The sequence below is a fragment of the Talpa occidentalis genome, unplaced genomic scaffold (genome assembly GCF_014898055.3).
Source record: "Talpa occidentalis isolate TD23 unplaced genomic scaffold, MPIMG_talOcc4v2.1 talOcc4.8, whole genome shotgun sequence".
Classification (NCBI taxonomy): domain Eukaryota; kingdom Metazoa; phylum Chordata; class Mammalia; order Eulipotyphla; family Talpidae; genus Talpa; species Talpa occidentalis.
This window is the reverse complement of record NW_023605194.1, coordinates 24827538-24847445: the sequence shown is the minus strand read 5'-3', so window position 1 is coordinate 24847445 and position 19908 is coordinate 24827538. Positions and strand designations below refer to the sequence as shown.

General features: G+C 39.7%; 1 protein-coding gene across 2 annotated transcripts in view; it reads left to right on the top strand.

The window, feature by feature from the left end:
* Window positions 1-19908, top strand: part of LOC119234464 (cytochrome P450 2C19-like) — a 192269-nt gene that overhangs the window by 34298 nt on the left and 138063 nt on the right. The window contains exons 7-9 of one of the 2 annotated variants that reach the window (XM_054690205.1): window positions 578-765; window positions 3602-3743; window positions 16689-16876. In XM_054690205.1, the coding sequence (XP_054546180.1) occupies window positions 578-765; window positions 3602-3743; window positions 16689-16876 (518 nt within the window). Of the gene's footprint in view, window positions 1-577; window positions 766-3601; window positions 3744-4720; window positions 5135-16688; window positions 16877-19908 lie in introns of those variants that run through there. The other variant, XM_037497411.2, reaches the window with a different exon arrangement.

Sequence of the window (19908 nt, the reverse complement as noted above, 5' to 3'; positions counted from 1 at the left end):
CCTCTGCAGTGAGGGTCCCAGATGGCACTGCAGACCTCTCCTGTCCCGCCCGCTGCTCCCCTCAGCAGTGTATTTCATCAGTCAGCCTGTGCTGCTCCCCACTATGTTTCTAGTGAGTCTTCTCACCCTCCCATGCATCTGGTCTGTACCCTGGTTCTTATATAAAAAAAAAAGAAAAAGAAAACACCTTGCCCTCAGAGACACTGGCAGGTGGAAATAGGTTAGGTAAGAAAATCTGTTTCTTGAATTCAGAGAATCTTAGCTCCTTTTCTAGCTTGTTTCCTGAAATTCAGCAGTAGGAGAATAAAGCCAGAGAGTGAACAACTCTGGCATCATAGGTAGGAAATTTGCATTTGTGCTAATACATAAGTATTAAATTTATATCTTAATTCTAGCTTATAAGAGAGTTATATGTATCTATATTGTGGCTATTATCCCTCTAGGTCTAGGTATATTTCTTGGTACAGGGCTGAAGTTTTTAATGTGAGACTGATACAAAGCTTCATGTATCCCTTGACTGATATGCAGATGTGATAGGTGTTCTCTTTTCTCATCAGTCTTACTTGTGTTTTATCAGCTAAGGCGCAGGAGGAGATAGAACGTGTGATTGGCAGACACCGGAGCCCCAGCATGCAGGACAAGGGCCACATGCCCTACATGGAAGCCTTGGTGCACGAGGTCCAGAGACACATTGACATCGTCCCCATGCCCCTGCCCCATGCAGTGACCCGTGACATCAGATTCAGGAACTATTTCATCCCCAAGGTAGGTTGGTTGTTCTTTTACTGACTCATGATTCTACTCCGAAGTTCCTCTTTTCACAGCATGGGTCCAATCCTCTGGACTAGATGAGCAAATTATAAAAATCATATGTCAGGTTGATAGGTTTTTTGTTGTTTCTGTTTGAGACCAAATTTTGATAATAGCACCTTTCTATTTATATGTGTAAGAGACATTTGTGATTGGTGGTGTACTTTCCTGATGATTACAGTTTGTTCCAGGGGTTAGGATCAAATTCTCTGTTTTCACCATAGGACATAATGAGGAGAAGAGTTCTTGTCGAATATTGGGGTCAAAGAGCAATATTTAATTGAACTCATTCTGCTATTTCAAGGCCAATAACAATAGGGCACTGGGCTAAGTAGGATTGTACATGTTTCCCATCTGCCCCAATTGGGAACTATCATTCCCCTTTTTTTGGGATACACTGACATAGACTAGGCAGCACTGCAGGGCTGAGTGTGTCTTCTACCATTTACATAATGTTTTCTAATCCAAACCGGATCCACGGATCAAGGTACAGTCTAAGACAGAAGTTGGTAAAAAAACTTGCCCTAGTGGGCCAGATTTTAAACATTTCAAATTTTATGGGGCTTGGAGTATCTGATGCCAGTGTTGACATCTGTCATTGTAGCAGGGAATCCATCACAGACATTTTTAAACAAATGTGGTGACAACTGCTCAATTTTATGAAAGCCCAAGTTTAGACTTCATACACTTTTCATGTACCAAAGATATTTATTCTGCCTCAGTTTTTTTCAATGGAAAATGCTTACCTCCTGGGCTAACCAAAAACATAGGATAGACTTGATTGCACATGGGTTGTTATTTTTCCGTGTCTGTCTAACAGCACGCTTTGAAATGATGTGAGGTGATTTGTGTTTTTCTGGGACCCATCTGAAGGAAATTTTCCAGCCCAGAATCCAAGGTTTACCTTCATCTATTTTTGAAACTTATCATTTTAGTTCCCATGTTTAATACTGATCCATTCAACTAATTTTTACTCATGCAAAAGCAGTGGTGAAGTAGTGGTCATGCTTCTGTATGAGTATCCATTGTTTGAACAACATTTGATGAGGTTATATTGGCTGTATTTATTTTTTGCTTTTTTGTATCTTAAAAACGTTTTTCATATTTGATTATTTCAATATAAGCAGAATAATTTTTCCAATAGAAATATAGAATTTTTATATGGTAAACTTAGGGAATGGAATTTTCTACAAATTTGCATTAAATTTAAAAAAATCTGAACACATTAAAGGTATATACATGTATATGTAATGGATGAAATCATCTACCCTGCATACCCCAGGTCTTCAATGTATATATCCAAATAACGATTTATAGACAGAAAAGCAGATTTCACTAGAGTTACCATTATGAAATAATGTTTAATGTGCAGCCTATGTGCAGCCTATGTAGTGTTCCCAGCTTCCCTAAAGTATCCCAGAATAACTTTTCTTTTCTCTGTATTCCATCAAGGAACCACATGTAGTTTGTTTGTCTTTTCTATTTATTTTTCTGGGTCAGTTGTCTTTGCTCTGTTTGTTTCTTTTAGTTCATTCAGCTTTGTGAAGAGTCTGGCTGTGGTCATAAAAATATTCCTCAGAGTTATGTTGGGCAAAGTTTCCTAGGGACTAGAGTCCCATTATGATTTTGCCCAGAGAATTACATAGTGCTCTGAATGTCCCACTGAAACCCAGTGAGGCAGCTGAGGGCACATGAAGTCACTTATTCCATTATGTCCATGCTATGTTCCCCACATAATATCGTGGTACCTGCCAGATTGTGAGTATGGTGCTACCTAACCGTTCATCCAATCCTAAATCCTTTAATAACAATCGATTGAATTAATGATCATAAGATAGTTGTTGCAAAATGACTATATTCCTCTTTTTGTCATCCTTTCTGTCTGTGGCTGGGATCAATCTATGATGAAATCTATCCCATATATTTTTTTATTTTAGCGTTTATCATTTTTAGCACTTTTTTAGACAATATTTGCTTCCCCCACCCCCTCAGATTGAGTCCCCCCTAGAATTTCCTTCCCTATGGTACACATGCACCATCACCACAGTCTCCTGTGCTCCTCCCTCCATCCCTCTCACGCCTCTCCCTCCTCCTACCCTGCAGTATGTCTCTGGTTTATAATTGTTTGTTTTTGCTTTGTTGTGGTTTGTACTGTTATTATTTTTTTTTACACTGAAGTCTTATTTGGTTCCCCTACATTCCAGTTATAAGTGAAATCATCTGATATTTTTCTTTTTCCTTCTGGCTTATTTCAGTGAGCATAATTCCTTCTAGCTCCATACCCCATATTTTTGAATTAATAGAAACCACTTGCTGGCACAGTGATAAAAACACTATAGTTGCTACTGTACTTACTTTATTATCACATAAGTTATTTTTAATTTGATTGTCTGATTACAAAAGGTCTATGGATAACTGCAGACATTTCAAGCTTAGATAGAGATTTCCATTTGTAAGCATAATCCATATATGAGATGAGTAAACAGTGAAATGATAAAATCAAGGTACTGACGAGGAAATACCCCCAGGTCTAAATATGATGAACAGAATGACTTCAGAGGCCTGGCACTGAGGGCCCGGGCACTCACTACTTCAGGTGCCACTTAGCAGCATCACTGCCACTGGTCATATGCTCGTTCTTATTATTACATATTCTGGCTGACTTAAAATGCCCTTTCCTTCATGGTGTTAGGCTTTTTTTAATCTTCAGATGCTAAGATTGGACTAAATGACTTGTGGTTTTTCATGAAGCTCCACGGCTTCAGAAGACATTTTAAATCTTTTCTTCCAGGGCACCACCATATTGGTGTCACTGACTTCTGTGCTGCATGATAGCAAAGAATTCCCCAACCCAGAGGTGTTTGATCCTGGTCACTTCCTGGACGAGAGTGGCAACTTTAAGAAGAGTGACTACTTCATGGCTTTTTCAGCAGGTAGTGTATCTTTTGTATTCTTTGTGCATCAGAGGACAAGATACCTTGTGAGGATTGTTAGGAGCTTCCACAGTACCCTCTCCAAGGCTGGTGCAGATGTGCTTGTCTGTTAGCAGGAGCACCAAACCCTGTGTCCATGCACTTTCCCTCCTCATGATGCAGTCTTCTTGTTGAGCCAGATCACTGCAGAACTGGGGAATTGATCCAATTTTTCAAATTCAGAAATGATTTAGTATGAGGGCCTGAAAATATAAGAGTCATGCATCTTGCCAAAGGAACAGCACTGTAATATAAAACTTTGCGGTGCATTGGAGAGTGGCAGAGAGCAGGTCTATGTGGAGTGCAGAACTGAGACAGTGAAGAATGAGAAGATCATGAGCCACCAGATCCATGCAGAAGAAAGCACGGCCAAAATATGTGTTTCTAGAAAGATACAGCTGGAAAATTGAGGTGTCAAACAGGCAGTTATAATGTGAGAATCCTTAATGAACTATTCGGTACAGGGCTGATACTGAGTAAACATTTGTTGTAAGGAGGGTACCTGTTCCTTTAACATTCAAGTCAGAGCACGTGTTTCAACCCTTTGTCCAACTATAGCCAACCATCCCGTTCCATCCATCCATTCACCCTGTCATCAAATATTTATTGAAATTCCCTTTCTCTTTTTTCCATTTCCACTTTCCAATACATCATCGTATTCCCCATAGTTCTCCTGCCACTGTATCACCCGCCAGCCATCCCCATATCCCTTGGATTCATCCCTCCCCTCGTTTGCTCCTTCCCCAATTCCCCTCCCATCCTGTGGTGTGTGGCTGAGTTATGTGGTCAGCTGCTAGTTTTGACTTTTCTTGACCTTTTGTTTGGTTTCTCTGTATTCTCCTTGTAAGTGATACCATCCAGTATGTTATACATTCCTTTTCTGACGTCAGAAACACAGTGTTCAAGGATCATCTCCTCTGTGCGCTTGTTATTTTCAGGAAAACGGGCATGTGCAGGAGAGGGCCTGGCCCGCATGGAGCTGTTTTTATTCCTGACCACCATCTTACAGAAGTTTACCTTGAAGTCTGTTGTTGAACCCAAGGACATTGACACCACCGCAGTTGTCAATGGGTTGGCTTCTCTGCCTCCTCCTTACCAGATCTGCTTCATTCCTTTGTGAGGCTTCTGCTGTGATGTCCACATCTCCCACTCACCTGATGCCCCTGTCATCTCCTTTTCTCTCCCTTCCTTTTCTAGAAAAGTCATCTCCAACCTCTCCTCTACTCATCACCCCATTCTGTCAGGATCCAGGCAGGAACATCCATCTCCACTAAAGGAGGATTTCCAGTTTCACTAAACAGATACATGTTTCACTTAACAGATAGAGCTATTCTCCTGCTCTGTAACATTGTATTGGGCATCTCAAATGCTAACACTTAATCTGGTTGAGTAGTTAGTTCTGTGTCATCAGTGTAACAGTGAGATGACTGGTGTATGTAATACAGACATTTTTCTTTTGCATGTTCTAAATAAAACTCACAATCTGATGAACCAGTTCTCATGCTTTCATTCCTTTGTGTATAATGCAGATAGCAGATGGAAGAAAATATTTTACAAAGAGACCATGCACAGAAAAGGACAAAATCTTGAGGGTAGACCAGCATGTCACCTAGAATTACTTGCGATTTGGAAATGCAAGTGAGAGAATGTGTTCAGGAGCAGCTTCATCTGAAGAAAAATATGACATTAGTGATTCAAAAGTGTCTATTTCTATCGAGTTCTAGATGAGGCAAACGTAATCTGTGGTGTTAGAATCCAGAGCATTGTTAATTTTGAGGAAGGGGAGTGACTGGGAAAGATCTTGGGCCTTTTCATGGAATTTTATTTTTTTTTAAAAGTTTATTCATTTTTAGATAAGAACTGGGGTACTGGTCAGATGTGCGGGAAGGTGAGATAATTCACCAGAGACAAGTGGGGAACACAACAGGCAAACGGACCAAAGTATACTGGTGAGGGGAGCAGCAGGTGAGACAGGAGAAGTCTGCCCCCCCATGTGGGTATCTCCCTGACCTTGTGAGAATTGAACCGGCGCTGCGGGGCTGCAGACAGCTTCACAATGCTGCACTGGGTGGCCCGAATTTGGATTTTTCTATGCCTTGCTCTGACTGGTTTCCTTAGGTGTTGGTGTTTGAGTATGATGTGAGCTGTAGTTCTGTCTGAACCACTGATCAGTGGTTGTCAGAGTGAGATAGAGGAATGGTGAGAAATGGAGCCCAGGATTTTTAGGACAGTGAACGTATTCTGTGTGATACTATAATGTTGGATACATGCCCTCCTATATTATCAAAATCCATAGACTATACAACACTTGAGGGAACACTATGCACTTTATTTTTAAGATTTATTTATTTATTTGTTTGTTTGTTTGTTTGTTTATACATATAAGTACTGGGTACGGTCAGAAGCGCGGGAGGGTGAGAGAATTCACCAGAGCCAGAGCGGGGAGCAGAACAGGCAGGAGGACCGAAGTACACTGCTGAGGGGAGCAGTGTGCTGCAGGAGAGGTCTGCGCGCCATGTGGGACCCTCCTCCAGTGGCCGGGGAGCAGCTGGCGATGGACTGGCGCCTTGCAGAGGCCGGGAGTAGCTTGTATGCACTTTATAAGGTCAATGTTGTTACATCAGTTGTTACAAATGCATCACTCTGGAGGTGATCTTCCTAATGTTGGGAAGACTCATGTGGGTAGAGAGGGGTATGTGGGAACTGTACTTAATGTTTAGTTGTGCTTTGAACCTAAAACTTTAAAAAATATATAGTCCTTTAACAAAAAGAAAACCCCTACATGACAAGTCTAAGCCAAGGTGAGGTTTACATTACTCTGACCACAGAAAGCTTAATGTCCTGTTGGTCATTGGATAGAGATGGGACAGCTATTTCATATGAGATGTCACTGAACTGGTAGGGGAAATCTGAAAGTAGAAGAAAAGGTCTTGTACTGATAAAATGGTGATTCTTTTTTTCCTTTTATTTATTCACGCATACAAGAGCTGGGGTTTAGGCATGCTACCACAGTGCTCCCACCATCGAAGTACTCATCATCCACCACCGAAAATCATTGTGCTTCCTCCCGCTATGTCCTCACCACTTCCCCATCCCCTCAACCACAGAATGCCTCAGTTCTCTAGTCAGCTTTCAAGGGTTAGTTCTTACATTTGGCTTTATCTTTAACCAAAGCTTGGGTTGGTTTCTCTGTATTCCACACGTAAGTGACACGTCTGGTATTTGTATTTCTCCTTCTGAGTTATTTCACTTTAACTAGTTGTATGCTTGGTCACTGAAGTTTAAGTTATTTTAGCTAACTTGTATGTAGACAACTGTAGTATAAATACAATATTTAAAAATATTTAAATCCTTTCATTTTCCACAGGGAAATAACCTATGTTAATATAGCTTGAACTTAATTATTTTCTATATAAAGGCATAGAATACAGATTTTCCTCAAATTAAAATATTTCCTATTGGTTATGGCCTTGAGTCCAGAGATTTGGTCATTGGGTATAAAATTATTTACAAGACATGGTCTGAATCCTGGCTGCATTTAGAACTGGTCTTTCTTTCTTTCTTCCTTCCTTCCTTCCTTCCTTCCTTCCTTCCTTCCTTCCTTCCTTCCTTCCTTCCTTCCTTCCTTCCTTCCTTCCTTCCTTCCTTCCTTCCTTCCTTCCTTCCTTTCTTTCTTTCTTTCTCAATAAGTATCCTTAGTGCAGTACAGTTGAACAAAAGGTCCAGAGTCATGACTGGAGAGATAGAAAACAAGACTAAAGAACAATTTCTTTTTATCTTTATCCATGGACCAAAGGCCACTTAGAGGAGAATATGAGTAGATGAAGCCTATTGGCTTCTTGTATCTCAGAGCCGCACATGTTGAAATAACAGGGGTGTTGTTAAAAAAGTTTGACAATTTACCCTTTGTTTTCTGATAAGAGAGAAAGCTACGATGGACCTGGGTGTGGCCCTAATGCTCTGTCTCTCCTGTTTGCTCCTCCTTGCTCTCTGGAAACAGACTTCTGGGCAAGGGAAGCTCCCACCTGGCCTCTTGTCGCTTCCTATTATTGGAAATATCCTCCAGTTAGATGTTAAGGATAGCAGGAAATCTGTAAGCAACGTGAGTATGTTTTATGTTCCTCTGTGGCTTGTAAATGGTAAGTAAATTAAGTGCAATTTTAAAAAGTTCTTTATTTTCCCCTCAATTTTACTAATAAAATATTAGCATGGTGGCATGCTAATAAAGTAGGTTTAAAAATCAAGCGCTCCATGTTATTTTGAATTTCTCCTATTTTCTAGCCTTTCATTGTCACAAATGGTCCACCAGCACACAGCTGGTGTCCGATCTCAGTGAGTGTTCCGGGGTGGAAGAAATTGTTCTTCCGTGAGATGCCTTTGCTGGACAACGCCTCTGTGGTGCCCACTCTGTCTATGTTAGTAATACCAGCAGATCACAGGCTTCTTCCCCCAAAATCGCCTTTTCTCCAATTTGAGATGTATGAAATAATGTCTCTAATTTGCAGTGTTTTGGCGAGGGTGAGTTTCGTGTAAAAGGCATGTCAATTTACTGAGCTGATTTTCAGAAATGGATTTTTACTTGAAAATCTTACAGGAAACCGGCAAAAGGCTCCCAGAGGAGTTAGAGGTGAGCTGGAAAGTTCGCCCAAGCCAGGATCCTTCTGGCCAGGAGTCAGAGCCCAGAGAGGAAGCAGGCACCCAAGGCTGGGGCAGACCGGGCACATGGAAGAGTGTGCCTGTCTCCAAATTGCCATTTTAGAATAGGGACCATTCTTCAGTAAAGACAGTGTGAAACTGGCAGAAGCTCCCAGAGGAGTCAGAGGTGGGAAGCGGGCACCCAAGGAGACAGAGGGGAAGCGGGCACCCAAGGCCGGGGCAGACCGGGCGCGCAGGGGAGTGTGTACCCGCATTGCCTTTTTGGAACAGGGACCTTTCTTCAATAAAGACTGCTTAAAACCATCAGAAGGCTCCTGGAGAAGCCAGAGGTGAGCTGGAAGTTTCCCCATGCAAGGCCCCTTCTGGCCAGCAGTCTGAGCCCAGAGAGGGAGCGGGTACCCACAGCCAGGGCCAACCAGGCACACAGGAGAGTGCAACTGTCTCCGAATCGCCATTTTAGAATAGGGACCTTTCTTCAATAAAGACTGCTTGAAACCAGCAGACGGCTCCTGGAGGAGCTAGAGGTGAGCTGGGAAGTTCACCCAGGCCAGGCCCCTTCTGGCCAGCAGTCCAAACCCAGAGAGGGCGCGGGCACCCTCGGCCGGGGCAGACTGGGCGTGGGGAAGAGTGTGCCTGTCTCCAAAGTGCCTTTTAGAACAGGGAACTTATTTCAATAAAGACTGCTTGAATTTAGCAGAAGGCTCCCCATGGAGCCAGAGGGAGAAGGTTCCCTGCGCCGTCAGAGGTGGGCTGAATTCCCCACAAGCCCTTTCCCACCTGGCAGGAAGTTGGAGCCCAGAGGAGGATCCAGAGATTTGGAACCCAGAGAGCAATCCAGTTGCCCCACCTTCAGGGAAGTCTGTGTGACTTTAAGACTCACCTTTGTAACTAAACACAGAAGGAGGAGAGATTCTGTGACAGTGACCATTAACATACTCAAAGTACCACTGCCTCACTAGACTTCTGGCATAACAATATTTGACTCGTTTGGATTGCCAGTTTCTGAAAATCCTGAAAGAACATACCAAAAAGATGCCAGCCAGTACCAGCGGCACAGTGTCCCAACACATAAGGCAAATTAGAAGACAGACAGCAGGGAAAAGAAAAACTACAAGCAAAGTAGCAACGCCTCAGAAAAAAGACACACCACACAAAAAAAAAACCCACCCACCAGCTTGCAACTATGGTGACTTGGAAGAACTTCTAGCCTTCCAGAAAAAGAATTTAAAATTTCCGTGATGCGAAAATCAACTCAAAATGGATTAAAGAACTTGACATAAGACCTGAAACCATAAAATATATAGAAGGAAATATAGGCGAAACACTACGTGATTTACACATCAAAGACATCTTTACAAACACATCACCCAAAGCAGTGATAGTGAAGGCAAAGATAAACAGCTGGGAATACATCAAATTAAAGAGCTTCTGCACAGCAAAAGAGACAATAACAAAAACAAAGAGAAACCCCACCAACTGGAAGAACATTTTTGCACCCATCACTAATGATAAAGGACTGATCACAAAAATCTACAAAGAGCTGATGAGACTCAACAACAACAAAGAAAATAATCCAGTTAAAAAATGGGCAGAAGAGCTAAAAAGAAACTTCTCTGAAGAGGAAATGCTAATGGCCAACAGGCATATGAAAAAATGTTCAACATCACTCGTAATCAGGGAAATGCAAATCAAAACTACCATGAGATACCATCTTACACCAGTGAGAATGGCACATATTAAAAAAACTAGCAACAACAAATGTTGGCGAGGGTGTGGAGAAAAAGGAACTCTTCTGCACTGTTGGTGGGAGTGCAAACTGGTCCAACCACTATGGAGAGCTGTGTGGAGATTTCTGGACCTACTAAACATAGAACTTCCATATGATCCAGAAATTCTACTCCTAGGTATCTACCCAAAGGACACAGAAACATCAATTCCAAAGAAGACCTGCACCCCTATGTTTATAGCAGCACTGTTTTCAATAGCTAAGCTTTGGAAACAACCCAAATGCCCAAAAATAGATGACTGGATCAAGAAGATGTGGTACATATACACCATGGAATATTACTCAGAATTCAAAAAAGATAAGCACATGCAATTTGCAGCAACATGGATGGCGCTGGAAGGGATCATGCTCAGCGAAATAAGCCAAAAAGAAAAAGAAAAATACCGGATGGTCTCACTCATAGTAGGAATCTAGAAAACTTAAATAAGGGACCAGGAAAATGAATAACTATAAGAAAGTGAAAATCAGAATCAACAAAAAACTATGAAACAGAGACACTTTTGGGGGGGTGGGGGCGGGAGGGAAGGGATTGGGATCAGAAAGGGGGGGGTTGCAATTGTATGGGGAATATAAAAATAAAATTTATTATTTAAAAAAAAATTGTACCCAACATGAAAAAATAAATAAATAAATAAAGGACATGATTTGTTGAAAAAAAAAAACAAATTTACATAACTGAAAGTCTCTAATATAACTTTAATTTGATGTTTGAAAATTCAATAATGAAGACATGAGTGTTGTGTACTTGTAAATGACATTCTGTAGCCAATGTCTGGTTATAGTCAATTTAGTTAAACAAATAGTTTGGAGGACCTACGTCTACATTTCCTCAGAGGTTGCAAACTGGTGGCCTGTGGGCCAAATGATCCTTGAAACCACATGTATATATGGTTTGGCCCATAGAGCATTTTAGCATTTTTAAAAGTTGGAACCAACACTTAAAATTTGATGTTTTACATATAAAATAAATTTCTACCTTTCTTGAAAAAAAATAAATAAAATTTCCGTGATGGAAAAACTGATGGAAGACATTAAGGAAAACAACGCTCAAAAGAATGAAATTGAGTCCCTAAAGGGGGAAATAAAAGAAATGCAGGAGATCAAAGAATTAATGGAGACGCTAAAGAACTCTGGGAAATGCAATGAAAGCAGAATAGATGAAATGGAAGAAAGAATAAGTACTCTTGAAATCACAGAAATAAAAAGAACCAAAACAGAAAAGGAAAGAGAAGTATGAAGGAAAAAGACCAAAGAAAGACTTTGGGAACTATCTGATTCCAGGAGGAAAGGAAATATAATAGTTATAGGAATCCCAGAAGGAGAGGAGAGAGTTGTAAGAACAGAGAAAATATTCAAGGAAATAATTGAAGAGAACTTCCCAAATGTGAAGAAGGAGCTGAAAATTGATATACCAGAAGCAAGAAGAACACCAAACTTCCACGATGAAAGGAAAAATACAGCAAGACACATAATAGTGAAGCTCCAAGAATCCAAGACAAGGAAAAAATAATGAAGCTGACAAGAGGGAAGAAACAGATAACATTCAAAGGAAAACCAATCAGACTGACATCAGACTTCTCCGAAGAAACACTACGGGCAAGGAGAGAGTGGAGGGACATAGTCAACAGACTCCAAGAAAACAAATGCCAATCAAGAATACTCTATCCTGCAAAGCTCTCCTTCCTCTATGAAGAAAGAATAAGGACCTTCGCAGAAACACAGAAACTCTGGAATTTCATTACGACTAAACCACCACTCCAAAAAATACTACAAGGAGTCCTAAAGCCAGAACCTCAGAGGGAAGAAAAACATTACACTAATACCAAAACCGAACAAAGACAACACAACAAAAGAAAACTACAGGCCAATCTCCCTAATGAACACTGATGCCAAAATCCTCAACAAAATCCTTGCCAATGGAATCCAACAACGTATCTATAAGGTAATTCACCACGACCAAGTAGGATTCATTCCAGGGACACAAGGATGGTTCAAATCTGAAAATCAATCAACGTCATCCAACACATCAACAAAAAGAAATATAAAAACCATATGATAATATCAATAGATGCTGAGAAAGCTTTCGGGCAAAGTGCAACACCCATTCAAGATAAAAGCCCTTGAAATTCTTGGGATACAAGGAACATACCTCAACATCATAAAGGCCATATCATTCTCAATGGTGAAAAGCTGAAAGCATTTCCATTAAGATCTGAAACAAGACAAAGATGTCCACTCTCACCACTGCTTTTCAATATAATACTGGATGTCCTAGCCAGAGCAATAAGACAAGAGAAAGCTATACAAGAATCCAAATAGGAAAAGAAGAAGTCTATCACTATTTGCAGATGATATGATAATATACATGGAGAACCCCAAAAACTCCACAGAAAACCAAATTCGACTAATCAATCCATTCAGTAAAGTGGCAGGATACAAAATCAACACGCAAAAATCAGTAGCCTTCCTATACACAAACACTAAATCTGAAGTAGAAGAAATCAAAAAAACCATCCCTTTTATTATCAAAACAAAAAAAAATCGGGCCTCCCTGGTGGTGCAGCGGTTGAGCGCCGGGTTGTGAAGCTGCCCACAGCCTCTGCAGCGCTGGTTTGATCCCCGGCTGCTCCCCGGCCACCAGAGGAGGGTCCCACATGGCGCACAGACCTCTCCTGCTGCCCGCTGCTCCCCTCAGCAGTGTACTTTGGTCCTTCTGCCTGCTCTGCTCCCCGCTCTGGCTCTGGTGAATTCTCTCACCCTCCATCACTTCTCACTGTACCCAGTACCTGTATAAATAAATAAATCAATCTTAATAACCAAAACCAAAACCAAAACAAAACAAAAAAAATTATTAAAAAAAAATCAAATCCTTGGGAATAAATCTCTCAAAAGAGGTAAAGGACCTATACAAAGAAAACTGTAAAACACTGTTAAAAGAAATAGAAGAAGACACAAAGAAATGGAAAGACATCCACTGCTCATGGATTGGAAGAATAAACATTATTAAAATGGCCATCCTACCAAAAGCAATATACAGATTCAATGCTATTCCAATAAAAATTCAATGTCATTCTTCAAAGAACTAGAACAATTATTGATGAAATTCATATGGACTCACCAAAAACCCTGAATAACCAAAACCCTCCTGGAAAAAAAAAAAAAAGAAGGGAATGGAGGCATCACACTCCCAGACTTCAAACGATACTACAAAGCCATAATCATCAAAACTGTATGGTATTGTAACAAGAACAGACACACAGACCAATGGAATTGAATAGAAAATCCAGAAATAAACCCACAGATTTATGGTCAACTAATCTTTGACAAAGGAGCAAAGATATGCATTGGAGCAAAGAAAGTTTGTTCAATAAATGGTGCTGGGAAAACTGGGTCGCTACATGCAAAAGAATGAAGCTTGACTACTACCTAACACCATGCACAAAAACCAACTCAAAATGGATTAAAAAGTAGACAAAGACCTGAAACCATAAAATATATAGAAGGAAATATTAGCGAAACACTACGTGACATGCACCTCAAAGACATCTTTACAGACACATCACCCAAAGCAGTGATAGTGAAGGTAAAGATAAACAGCTGGGACTACATCAAACTAAAGAGCATCTGCACAGCGAAAGAGACAATAACCAAAATAAAGAGAAACCCCACCGACTGGGAGAACATTTTTGCACACAACACTAATGATAAAGGACTGATCACAAAAATCTACAAAGAGCTGATGAGACTCAACAAAAGCAAAGAAAATAATCCAGTCAAAAATGGGCAGAAGAGCTAAAAAGAAACTTCTCTGAAGAGGAAATGCAAATGGCCAACAGGCATATGAAAAAATGTTCAACATCACTTGTAATCACGGAAATGCAGATCAAAACTACAATGAGATGCCATCTCACACCAGTGAGAATGGCACATATTAAAAAACTAGCAACAACAAATGTTGGCAAGGTTGTGGAGAAAAAGGAACTCTCCTGCACTGTTGGTGGGAGTGCAAACTGGTCCAACCACTATGGAGAGCTGTGTGGAGATTTCTTGACCTCTTAAACATAGAGTTTCCTTATGATCCAGCAATTCCACTCCTAGGTATTTACCCAAAGGACACAGAAACATCAGTTCCAAAGAGCACCTGCACCCCTATGTTTATAGCAGCACTGTTTATAATAGCTAAGCTTTGGAAACAACCCAAATGCCCAAAAATAGATGACTGGATCAAGAAGATGTTGTACATATACACAATGGAATATTACTCAGCATTCAAAAAAGATAAACACTGCAATTTGCAGCAACATGGATGGAGCTGGAAGGGATCATGCTCAGCGAAATAAGCCAGAAAGAAAAAAAGAAAAATACCAGATGGTCTCACTCATAGCAGGAATCTAGAAAACTTAAATAAGGGACCAGGATAAAGAATAACTATAAGAAAGAAAATATCAAAATCAACAAACAACTATGAACCAGAGACACTCTATGGGGGGTGGGCGGCGGGGAAAGGAGGGATTGGGGTCAAAATAAGGGGTTGTAATTGTATGGGGAATGTAAAAATAAAATTTAAATAAAATGTGAAAAAAAATAAAATCAGTCATAGAAACTTAAAACAAAAACAAAAGAAAAGCTTACAGACATTAGTACATCGATTTGTTACCCTGAATATAAAGATTTTCCTCATTCATCATCCATGTAGAAGCTATTAACAAATCTGATGGAGGAGATATTTTCTACACTCCTGTGTAATTTACACATGGAGAATGGGGAACCAGTGGTATAGTAGTACACAAATTAAGTCAGCTGGCATCACATTAGAAAGCGGATAAGGAAAATATTCTACCTGATCAGATTTAAGATTCAAACATGACAGAACTGTGTACAAGACCAAGTCAGTAACTTTAGGACACTACAGATTATAATGGAGTAACAGGTTTGGGAGGCTGTAGTGCGGAGTACAATAAAATGGCAAGGAAGCGCTAACTATATAGAAAGGCTGGAATGAGGGATTTTCACCAAAGGAAGTTATATTCTTCACAACTTCCAAACAGAACAGTTTATGACAATAAACTGTAGACATGTTATGCCAGTTTTTGTGTGGCAGCTAAAGTTAGAATTTCTTCCCTGGTGCATATGCATCATTAGTAGTCACAGTAAAGTTATTTTTGCATTTGCTGAAATTCAGGTATGTTTTAGGTGGAGTATTAATTTTACATCCTGCAAAAACATGAAGGCAATGTTCATTCTGTGCCAGAGGATGACCTACGACCTTGTTTATAAATTGCTCTAGCCCCTCCCTACTGCCTTCAATACTGATCTACTGAAACACACTGGTGAGGGGAGCAATGGGCCTAACACCGGGGATTGAAATCAGCCACCAGGGAGGCCCTCTTTTCAGTCCTTTAATGCTTGGAATGTTACTGCTGACATCCAATGACTGCTAACCTCCTATGTTACCCTCTTTCTCTTCAAGTTTTTAATATTTTGTCTTTGTCATTGGTTCTCAACAGGTTATTATTAAGCGTCTTGGTGGATGTAGGACTGGTATTATTTTGTTTGTAGTTCTTTGGCCTCTTGGATTACAGTATCTGGTTCATTTCACAGGTTGAGGTGGTATTTTTGAGATTACTTCTTTAAGTAAATTTTCTATGCCTTTCTGAAATGCGGCCATTGTAACAAATAGAGAGAAACCTTAAAGGATTTAATGCAGCAAAGAAAGTCAAAGTGATAAAAACAAATACTGGGCATTTACAAAGCAGACAATTTGACAGCATAAAATACTCAAAAATCAGTGACATTGATAAACATTCTGAGGGCTCTGAAGGATGGGGCAGGGAAAGGGACAAGGCGACATGTGCAATGGTGGTAGGGGAATTAAAAAAGGAAAAAAGTCACTTTTTTAAATGACAGAAAAATAAAGATGTATAATTATATATTTTAAATGAGAATTAATAAGCTAGCCTGTATGACTGTACCATATGTAAATATTATAGGTAACTAGTTAAAGAAATAGCTATTAATATGGGAAATGCGTTGGACATAAACTCATGAACTTCAATTGTCATGTTGGATTGCTTCTCCTAAAACAAATAAAAAAATGGTCTAACTACATAATTATTTCTCTGTAATTGAGGGTATTGTTACATACACTGTATGTGATTCAGAGGTATAGCATCTCAGCTGCTCAGATGCCTGTCCTCACACATTCTGTGATATTGTTTGAACATTTCATCATTTCTCTTTGTATATCATGTATGCTAATTATTAGGTACTTATATACACATTAATCCTAGCTTATGTGAGAGTTGTGTGTGTGTGTGTGTGTATATATATATATATATATATATATATGATGCAATTACCTCTTGAGGTGTATTTCTTGGTACATGTTGATGCTAATTATGGTGTCGGGGGACTGATATAATAGGTGTTCTCTTTTCTCATCAGTCTTACTTGTGTTTTGTCAGCTAAGGCGCAAGAGGAGATAGAACAAGTGATTGGCAGGCACCGGAGCCCCAGCATGCAGGACAAGAGCCACATGCCCTACATGGAAGCCTTGGTGAACGAGGTCCAGAGATACACTGACCTGTTGCCCGGGAACCTGCCCCATGCAGTGAACCTTGACACCAGATTCAGGAACTATCTCATCCCCAAGGTAGGTTGGTTGTACCTTTACTGACATCATGATTCTACTCAAAAGTTCCTCTTTTCACAGCATGGGTCCAGTCCTCCAGACAAGCTGAGCAAATTATAAAAATCATGTATGTGACAAGTTGATGAGTTTGGTGTTGTTTCCATTTGAGACCATGAAGTTTGATATTAGTTTTTGGGCACCGGCACTGTAAGTCTTTCACATTAGTTCTGTCTCTTTAATGAGTGGCTACTCTTACTATTTATATTACCAAATAATGTTAGCACTACTGAGTCAATATTCCAAAAGAGAGTTCTGGATTATATTAGATCAATTCAGAAAGAGTTAACATCTTGATATATTGAATTTTTCTTTAATATTCTCTTTTTTTTTTTAGTACATTAGCTTGCAAATTTTGTGTTTGATTTTTCCTAAGTGCTTAATGTTATTGTTGTCAAAATAATCTTTAAGTGCCTTTTACATTACTTTTATCTGTCATATTGAAGTAAAATCACTTTCAAACTTTGATGACCTTACATGGAGAAACTTTTTATTTTTTTAAAGATTTATTTATTTATGCATACAAGAACTAGGGTATAGGACAGAGGTGCAGGGGGTGAGAAGATTCACCAGAGACAGAGTGGGGAGCAGAACAGGCGGATTGACTGAAATACACTGCTGAGGGGAGCAGCAGGCGAGACAGGAGAGGTCTGCTGGCCAGGGATCAAACTCATGCTGCAGAACTCGTGCTGCAGTAGCTGCGGATTGCTTCATTGTGCTGACACTTAACTACTTGCGCCACCAGGGAGGCCCAAGAACCTTTTGACTTTAGAGCCATTACTAATAATTTGTTTCTAGACTACTTTGTAATTTCTGCATATATCATGCTTCTATCTTTATTTCTTTTCTGATATGTAAGAGAGTGGAAGATTATCATCTCACTCTTGGAAAGATGGTCTTATGTATATCTTAGAAGAAACCCTTCATCAGATTAGGAACTGTATCCTCTTATTTTTTTATCATTTTTTGTCAGAATGTATATCAAGTTTATCATATCAATTTCTGTCTCTATTGGTATAGCTTTCCATATTAGTTTCACTTTTCCTGGTAGATATCCCTCTGTTAAGTATACACATGGCTTGATTTGTGTTGCTGTATTTTGTTCAGGACTTTCCTATTTCCATTTGTAAGAGACTTCCTTGGGATGGTGGTCTACTTTCATTATTTTGCAGGGTGCTGTGCAGTGTTCCCAGGATTATTTATTTACTGGAGAAATTTTGCTTGTTCTGTCATTTACTATTGGCTCCTTGGTCTTGATTAATTCTCCCTATGTGTTGGGGTGTATTTCAGGACTCTCAGTTTTCTCCCATTGGTCTGTGTGTTTTTGTTCCATCCAGTGCTTTCTAACACGTAATTTCTGTGTCTATTCACGCCTCCCACTTGGTATTCTGCAAGCTACTGTTTAATTTGAAACCAGGATATTTGCTATTAAAATTTAAAAATCAGATAAATTGTAATTAGTATTTTGTTGGGGAAAGAATATAATAAGATGCAAGACTAATGCTCATCTTTGGAGAAGAGGGAATTAATGGCTTTGCTAGGAGTCATGGGGCTTGCCTGATAATTGCAGCTTTGTTTCAAGGATTAGGATCACATTCACTGTTTTCACCAAAGGACATAATGAGGAAAATGCTTCCTGTGTTTATAGTTGGGTCAAAGAGTAATTGAACTCATTCTCCTATTTCAAGTTCAATAATAATAGGGCCTGGGGGTAAGTAGGATTGTCCATCTTTCCCATTTGCTCTCATTGGGTATGATCATTCCCTACTGCTTGGGAAACACTGACATAGAGGCTGCAGATTTCTTCTTATTGTGATGCTTAACCCCTTGCGCCACCAGGGAGGCCCCGTACTGCATATTTTTATATTCCTACATTATTCATTTTCTTACTATATTTGATTTCTCAGCTCAGGTCTAGTCCCCATACATCTCCCACCACCACACCACCCATGAACCATCACTACAGTCCCTTGTGCGCTCCCCTCCCCTTATCTGAGCCATCTCTCTCCCCCTACCTTGCTGCATCCCTAGATCTATAGTTTGCCTGCAAATTTTCCCTTTCTCTTTTTTTTTTGACCCTTAGTTTGGTTTCCCTATATTCTTCCTGTAAATTGAAAACATCTGATATTTTTCTTTTTCCTTCTTACTCATTTCACTGAGTATAATCCCTCCTTGTGCCATCCTTGTTGCTGTGAATGGCATGAGTTTATCATTTTTGATTACTGAAAAGTATTCCATTGTATATACAGACCACATCTTGTTAATCCAGGAATCTGTTTGGGGCATTTAGGTTGTTTCCATATCTTACCTATTATAAATAATGCTGCAATAAACATAGGAATGCAGGGTTCCTTTTCAGTTAATGTTTAATGTTTTTGCGTCCTTTGGTTAGATTCCTAGCAGTGGAATCTCTGGGTCATATGGTAGATTGATTTTCAGTCATTTGAGGAGCCTTCACAGTTTTCTATAGTGGTTAGACTAGTTTACATTTGCGCCAGCAGTGTAAGAGGGTTGCTTTTTGCCACATCCTTGCCAGCATTTGTTGTTGCCAGTTTTTTTAATATAGGTCTTTGTCACTGGTGTGAGGTGGTATTTCATTGTGGTTTTGATTTGCATTTTCCTGATTATAAGTAATGTTGAGCATGTTTTCATGTATCTTTTGGCATTTGCATTTCTGCTTTGGAGATCTGCCTTTTTAGTTGCCAAGCCGATTTTTCTTTCTTTCTTTATTTTTTATGTGAAACATCCCAATTTTTATTTTAATAATTTATTTTTTATATATTTTTTACATCTTTTTCATTTTTGCAAAGTATGCAATATGCATTTTCATCATGTTTATAGTCTCCATACAGTTCCCGCCCACCTATTTTGACCATAATCCTTCCTACCACCCCTCTCCCCCCACATAGTGTGTCTCTGGTTGTAGTTGCTTGTTGATTTGGATTTTTTTCTTTATTATGATTAGTCTTTTTCCTGGTCCCTTATTTAGGTTTTCT